Below are 7,381 nucleotides of genomic sequence, written 5' to 3'. Positions count from 1 at the left end.
AATTTTATATACATAATTTAAATGTAAACAAAATTTTTATTTTGGTCAATAAACTAATTAAAATGATATCGTTTGAAATTTTTTTACGACTTTTTTTATTTTTTCCAAATCTTAATCGATAACGATTCGATATCTTTCGATATTTTCGTGTAATAATCGAGAAAAAAAAAAATCAATTTAATTGATCATGTAAAAAAAAAAAAAAAAAAAAAAAAAAATTTTGTTTTGAAAATAACAAACGCGAAATTTAACTGATTTAAAAATGAAAAATATATATACTGATTAAATTAAAAAATTATTCAAGGTTATAATACTAACTCATTGCCAAATTTTTAAAATTCCCATTAACTCTTAATAAAAATTAATAATAATAATTTTAAAAATAACTCGAAAAAATAGTATTGACAAATTCAATTTTTTTTTATTGAATGATTTTATTGTGAATTTTAACGTTTTATAGAAATAACTTTAACGTGTTGTAATTATTTATTGGTTTCATAAAGTTTTGTTTAAAAATAATATGGTGGTATGTGTTAAAAATTTGTTCGGCAATCTTTGTGAAAACTGTTCGGCAACCTTAACACAAAAAGAAAAGAAAATTTTCTTCGGTTTTGATGGTTTAATGTGATCAAAAGTGTTTGACAAAGACAAAAGTTTCATTAGTACGACTTACTATTTTTATCCAGTGATTCCAGCATTTAACAAATTCATTTCTATCTATCAAACCATCTCCATTATGATCGAAAACCTCGAATATATCTCGAAGTTTTTCCGAATCTAAAGCGTATATTTTACCACGATCATTTCGAAACAAAGCTCGACAAAGTGAATTAAATTCTTTCATATCAAGGGATCCATCACTAAAAAAAAAAAAAAAAACAAAAAACAAAACCATAAAAGTTTTTTTTTCTAATAAAATAAATTATATAAAATAATATAAATCAAGGGTCAAAAAAATATATTAAGCAATAATTTATTTATTTATTTTCTAAAGGACATTAAAATAAAATAAAAAAAATAATTGTTTACTACTGTTGATTGATTTAATAATAATACTGTTGATTTGTTTTACTGTTGATTTAATAATAATAATAATAAATTATATAAATATTATTCTGAATCTATTAATAAATAAATTGATTGATTATTTAAATTTATAAATAGATCATTTTGGAATAAAGTATTTTTTTAACCAGTAATCAATAATTTTTTTTTTTTTTTTTACAATGAAATTTGTTTTCTTGAAATTGTCTTCTACTTTTAGTACTAGATGATGAACATTATTATTATTATTTTCTAAATCAATTACCTTGGATTGACTGTTGAAAATTAAATGAAAAGATTAATAATACATTGAAAAAGTTAATAATATACTTATATGTACACAAGAAAGTTATATTACTAAGTCTGTGTTATTTACACTTAAATTAACAATATTTAATTATGTTTTAATTATGTTTTTTATTAATTACTTTAATCATTTTGTTTTTTTGTGTTTTATAAAAAAAAAAAAAAAATTCATAATGCAATCAAGCAACATACATCAACAAATCAATAAATAATTCAAGTTATAATATGTATGTACATATGTATAAGTATATGTAAGTTGTACAAACCCATTTTTATCAAAAGCAGTAAAGCAAGCATCCATACTATCACTTTCCACCACATTCACTAGGACAGAGTTAATCTTTTCAGTAGGATCCATAGACCCTGACTGAATTTTCTTTTTACTTCTCTTCGAATGGACTCCATTTGTGATAGGCACTGATTGGTACATAATTTACGGTTAAACCGTTGACGATTTTTAAACCTAAAGATAGGTTTTTAAAAAATATGCAAAAATACAAACTATATAAAACTAAATACATTAACACTGTGATGAGGTTTAACTACAATTAAAATTCCGTTCACTAAAATTGTTAGTTCTCAATTATAAAACAAATAAAGCTTGAGAAAGAAAGGAAAAAAAAAAAAAAAAAAAAAACATGTACTCTGTAAGTTTTAATGAAACAGTAAAATTCAAAAGAATCACGTGACACAAAATTACATTTCGTTTTTAAATTTGATTGGTCTATCGTTTTTTATGCATTGCACAGGCCATAATATGGTGGTCAATCGAAGTGAGAAAAGGAGTGGTGATATTTACAAAAACTTTTTCACAATTTTTCAAATTATTTTTCTTATCAATTCCTATAAAAGATTAACGTGAATAGTAAGTAAAACGTTTATTAAAATATTAGAAATTTATACGTGGCATTTACAAACAACGATGGTTAATTAATTAAAGAAAAAAAATGCCATGTTATACATCACACGAAATGAACTTCAAATTTTTTTTTAAGGGTAAAATAATATAAGAAAATTACTAATACTCACTAATTAAGTTTAAAAATATAAGTTTTACAGCAAAATATTGACTGGAATTTTTTATCATTCTTTCAAGTGTCATATACATTTACAATAAATCATTTTTACTGAGCATCTTTTTAATTAAAAAAAAATTATCTGCCATATTGAAACCAGTATTTCAGCGCCACTTACCGGTAATTTGTCCATTTTAAATTGTTTAAAGTTCATTTTAAGTTTGTTTTTATTTTTTATTTTCTATTAATAATAACTTTGATTAGAAGTTTTTCTCTTAATTTTATTTTCTCTTTTATTCTCTTTATTTTTTTTGTTGATTATTTTGTTTATATAATTTTTTTTTATCTTTTCAGTAAGGGCACAATGCCCGATTCTGAATCAACGAACGATAATCCCAGTAAACAGCCTACTGGTAGTTCTAAAAGAAAAAGAAAACAGTCAATTAAAAGAAATATAGTAATAAATGAAAAAAAAGAATCAAGTGTTTCAAATAAAGTTTCAAAAGTTGAAAGAATGTATGGAAAAAGAGTAAAAAATGCAAAAGTAAAACAAAAAAAAGATTTTGAAGACAAAGTTTCCAATAAAAATAATGAATTGAGTGCTGATGATAACGTAAATACAACTGCTCAAGAAGAATCATCATCTATTTTAAATGCTAACGAGGATAATAATGACAACATGAAATGTCAATCTATAGATTCTGGTAGTTCAAAATGTAATAATACCTCAGAACAACAATGTCAAAATTGTAAATTTTGCTCAGAGCATAAAATTACAAAAGAGGACGCAGATGATTCTTGTAAAAGATCGAAAAAAAAATTTGCCTGTGAATTGTGTGCTAAAGAAGGATCACCAAAAGTTTATAACAGTATTGAAAAACATAGACAACATATGGAAACAGTGCATGATACTTCTAAAAATGAAGTAAAAAGATTTGAATGTACGGAATGTCCTAAAACTGTTTGGTTTCCGACAAAATCCAAATACACTTATCATTTAGGTACAAAACATCCAGGTGTTATTAAATTTGTTTGTGAAGTGTGCACAGAAACATTTATATTAAAAGCAAATTATAAAAGTCACATGAAAACTCATAATATTGTCATTCAAAAAAAATATTCCTGTGATGGATGTAATGGTACATTTGTTAACAAAGCTGGATATGAGGCACACAAAAAACGATTTCCTGGTCCTCATATTAAACAGAGTTGTTCACACTGTGGATTTTCTTTTTCCAAAGAAAAACACTTGATGAATCACAGGTGTAAAACTCTACTCTTGGAAGAAGCTGCTGCAAAAGCTAGTAACCAAAATCAAGTACAACCAACTTTAGATATTGTAGAATTAGATACTGTAGTTAATGAAGTCGATGACAGAGGAGAAGATGAGCCTATTTTTATCGATGAAAAACTCACTACTGAAGCTTCGACAGATACTGATTTACTACAGAAAAAAGTTAACAAAAATGATTCTCAATTAAATAAAAGAGTTGTAGTGCACAGAATAATTCCGAGAAGAGCACAAGATCAAACAGTTTACAGGTTTGTGCAAATGCAAAATGTATCAGAGCCAGTTGTTGTGCAAGAACTGAGGGAAATTGATTTTGAAAATGGTACATTTATTGCTACCGCTGCAACCGAACCAGAGCAACAATTATTCGAGCAACAATTCTATTGTTGAGAGCACAATATAAATAATCATAGATATTTATTAATTCGTTAAGATTTCATAATAGGTGGAAAAAATCAAGCAGAAATAGAATTAGCTTCCCTTTAACTTATTATGCAGGAATAAAAATTAATTTATCATGTGATTATCGATTATAACCTCAATTATTATTTGATCTCACCGATTACAGTAATAAAAAAAAAAAAAAAGGAAAATATTTTCCATTGTTTAATCAAGTTTTTTTTTATATTTTAAATGAATTTATTTTTTAAAAGAATTTTTTTAAATAAACTTATACAAATTAATTATATAATTAATTTTTTATTTTTTTTATTTTATAAAAAAAATGATATTTAAAAAAAAAATATAAGCTTTAAAAATGATTTACTAACTATATTATTTGATATTAAAATTTAAATATTTATATAATTTATAAAAAAATTTAAAATTGATTATTGATGAAAAAACGAAAAAAAAAAATCTTTTTCTATATACAATTTATTTAATTTTTTTTTAATAGACTATTGAAGTGTTTATTAAGTTATTATTAGGCACGTTTAAATAAAATTAGTTGAATTGTATATTGTTAAGCTTATCGATCTAATGTTAAATGCTATTGTTTTATTTTTTTAATTGTTTTATTATTATTATTATTATTATTATTATTATTATTATTATTAATTTAATTAAATATAGCTTAAAATTATTGAATTAATTTTTTTTAGTACTTAAATTGTTTTTCAAAACTCATTCCACGATTTTAAATTACATTTTATCGACAGATAAAATCTTAAAAGAAATATTTTAAAGTAAAAGAAGCAAATAAACAAAAATTTCATTTTTGTATTAATTTTTCTCTTTTGATAACTTCTTCTAATTCATTATTTTGTTTATTAACAGTTTCCAATAACGATTCTGTAAACAAAATAAAATAATTTTTTTATTATTTATTCATTTAAAAAGTTTCAGGTACAACTCGAGTTATATGAAAGGAATTAATACCTAAAGTATCGGGAATGGCTCGCCATTTGTCTTCGACGTTACTCCAAAAATCGAGCCAATATTTTTCTTTCTTTTCAAAATTTTTCGTCAATGTTTCATACCTGAAATAATAAATGGTATGACATTTAAGCACTACATTTATTATATAAAAAAAAAAAAAATTTATTGAAAATTACTTTGTTTCCAATTCTTGTTTTTCATTTTTTAAATCGCTCATGTTTTTCATTTTATCTTGAGTTATGGTAATTTTTTTATGCCATTTTTTAGATTCTTCATTCAGAGCTTCAATTTTCTGTTAAAAAAAAAAAAAATAATAATAATATCAATAAATAAATAAATAAATAAAATTTTATTAAAAATAAAAAACATTATTTACTTCGTCGTATGATTTTTGCAACTTTGCATTTTCCAATTGATTAGCTTCTTTTTTGATTTCTTCGTTTCTAATAGCATTTTGTAGTTCTTTTAATTTTTTCTTTTTATTAGCTATATTCGTTTCTGATTCTATTAAATCTTCTTCCAATTTTGAATTTCTTTCCACGTATTCAGTTTTTAGTTTTTCTAAAGATTTAACCATTTCTTCCATAAAATTAACTGCATTTTCACTTTCTAAATCGATATGAATGTGAAATTTTTTCAATTCGACAATTATTTGTTCCAATTGAATTATATTTCTATTAAAAGCATGAGAACTTTGCAAAATCTGATTAAAAAAAAAAAAAAAAAAAAATACATTATTATTATAAATGATTAATAAATAAAATTAAATGTTTTAAATTTAAAGTAAGTAAGTACCTTATCTCTCACACCGAGTGCTTCTACATCATATCTACTTAAAAGTTGTGAATAATCTTCACATTCTTTTTCCAAGCATTTTATCTCTTTGTCGAGGTATCCAGTTTTTTTTTGAATGTCTGCAATATCGTTTACTGAAAAAGACTGGGTAGCAACAACTGTTTTTAATTTTTCCGTTTCATTTTTAGTATTCTCTATTTCTTCCTCTAAAATTAACATTTTTAAATATTAATTATCAAGTATATATATTATAATAAAAAATTTGCAATTAAATATTTCAACTTACTTATGTTAACGCAATTTTTTTTACTTTTGACCGTTTTGTTTTCAAGTTCATCAATGTAAATTTTTTCTTTTTCAACATCTTCTAGTAATTTTTGATGCTGAGAATCGAGAACTCTTAAATGTTCTTCCAATTCGTCATGAGCATCTTTATCAGCTAATAAAACTGGATCTTTTACATTTTCTTCTAACTGCAAAGTAAGTTTTTTTTTTTAATAATGAATTTCTAATATGTTTTCGGATAAAACTAATAGTTATTTACTTCATTTATTTCTGCCTGTAGTTCATTCATAATATCGTCACTAACTCCATTCAATTCGTGAAGTTTAGTGATAACTTCAACGCAAAGTTCTTTATATTCATCTTCTTTTCCTTCATTGTAATATCGAAAAGCTTCCATGCTTTTCATAAAAAAAAATGTACCCCACCATTGACTCAAATACTCTTCTGGAAAATTTAATTGTTCTTCCATATTAAATAACGAATTAGCAGAACAAAGTTTCACAAGCCAAGAAAGAAGTCCGACAACATGAGGCCAATATTGAGGAACATTTACTACAAAAATAAAATTTTTTAGAAATATGCACACTTTATATTAAATATATATATAAAACGGTTTATTTACCAGTTTGCAGCCAGGCTTTCGTAATCAAACCAGGATATTCTAATTTCTTCATCCAATATGGCAGCTCTTTTTCGAATGTACTCGCAGCAAATCTGACAGGCTCAATTCCTTTATCGAGAATGCCAAGAACTTCGAATAGATGATTGATCATAGCGATAAACATTTTAATAGTCATTGGTTTGATTTCAGAGGAATTTATCAAAACTTCAGGGCTTTTTTCTTTGAAATAATGTTGAACCTACATATTATAATTGAATTATATAAAAAAATAAAAATATTTAAATATAATTATAAAAATTCAGTATGTGAAAAATACTTACTAATTGCGAAGCTTCTCTTTGGAATTCTTTATCCTGTAAATTTCTAGGATCTTTATAATAGGTTGGTTTCTTGCTGGATGCATTGGATGATGCTCCTGATGTCATCCTGGATCCAATTTGAGGTGTAAATTTTCCATGATTTAAGGGGGTTTCTGATGAACCTAATGTAGCTTGTGATTTACTTCTTTGTTTGTTTTGATTTTGTGGTATACCTCTATCTCTTCCAGATTGACTGGATGATCTTAGAGGTATTCTAGACGGCCTTTCTACACTCTGACTTTGCCTATAAAAAGTACAAGAGCAAATAATAATAAAAAAAACA

General features: G+C 24.2%; 3 protein-coding genes across 3 annotated transcripts in view; 1 reads left to right on the top strand and 2 right to left on the bottom strand.

Moving 5' to 3' along the window:
- The window catches only part of Phum_PHUM338310 (Nicotinamidase, putative), a gene marked incomplete at both ends in the record, with an annotated part of 5,126 nt that extends 3,418 nt beyond the window's left edge, over window positions 1-1,708 (bottom strand). The window contains 2 exons of the mRNA XM_002427678.1: window positions 674-860; window positions 1,617-1,708. Coding sequence (XP_002427723.1) covers window positions 674-860; window positions 1,617-1,708 — 279 coding nt within the window. The remainder of the gene's footprint in view (window positions 1-673; window positions 861-1,616) is intronic.
- Window positions 1,709-2,730: 1,022 nt separating this feature from the next.
- Phum_PHUM338300 (zinc finger protein, putative) lies at window positions 2,731-4,143 on the top strand (the record flags this gene model as incomplete). Its single annotated transcript, XM_002427677.1, has 2 exons — window positions 2,731-3,979; window positions 4,091-4,143. The coding sequence occupies 2 exons, from the start codon at window positions 2,731-2,733 to the stop codon at window positions 4,141-4,143; spliced, it is 1,302 nt and encodes a 433-aa protein (XP_002427722.1).
- A 727-nt stretch (window positions 4,144-4,870) lies between these two features.
- The window catches only part of Phum_PHUM338290 (uncharacterized protein), a gene marked incomplete at both ends in the record, with an annotated part of 2,589 nt that continues 78 nt past the window's right edge, over window positions 4,871-7,381 (bottom strand). The window contains 8 exons of the mRNA XM_002427676.1: window positions 4,871-4,950; window positions 5,038-5,138; window positions 5,436-5,740; window positions 5,833-6,032; window positions 6,119-6,305; window positions 6,377-6,669; window positions 6,740-6,977; window positions 7,060-7,342. Coding sequence (XP_002427721.1) covers window positions 4,871-4,950; window positions 5,038-5,138; window positions 5,436-5,740; window positions 5,833-6,032; window positions 6,119-6,305; window positions 6,377-6,669; window positions 6,740-6,977; window positions 7,060-7,342 — 1,687 coding nt within the window. The remainder of the gene's footprint in view (window positions 4,951-5,037; window positions 5,139-5,435; window positions 5,741-5,832; window positions 6,033-6,118; window positions 6,306-6,376; window positions 6,670-6,739; window positions 6,978-7,059; window positions 7,343-7,381) is intronic.

Source organism: Pediculus humanus, genomic scaffold (genome assembly GCF_000006295.1).
Source record: "Pediculus humanus corporis 1103172107745 genomic scaffold, whole genome shotgun sequence".
Taxonomy (NCBI): Eukaryota; Metazoa; Arthropoda; class Insecta; order Psocodea; family Pediculidae; genus Pediculus; species Pediculus humanus.
Note: the sequence above shows the minus strand (reverse complement) of the source record. Positions and strands in the feature narration are given on the sequence as shown.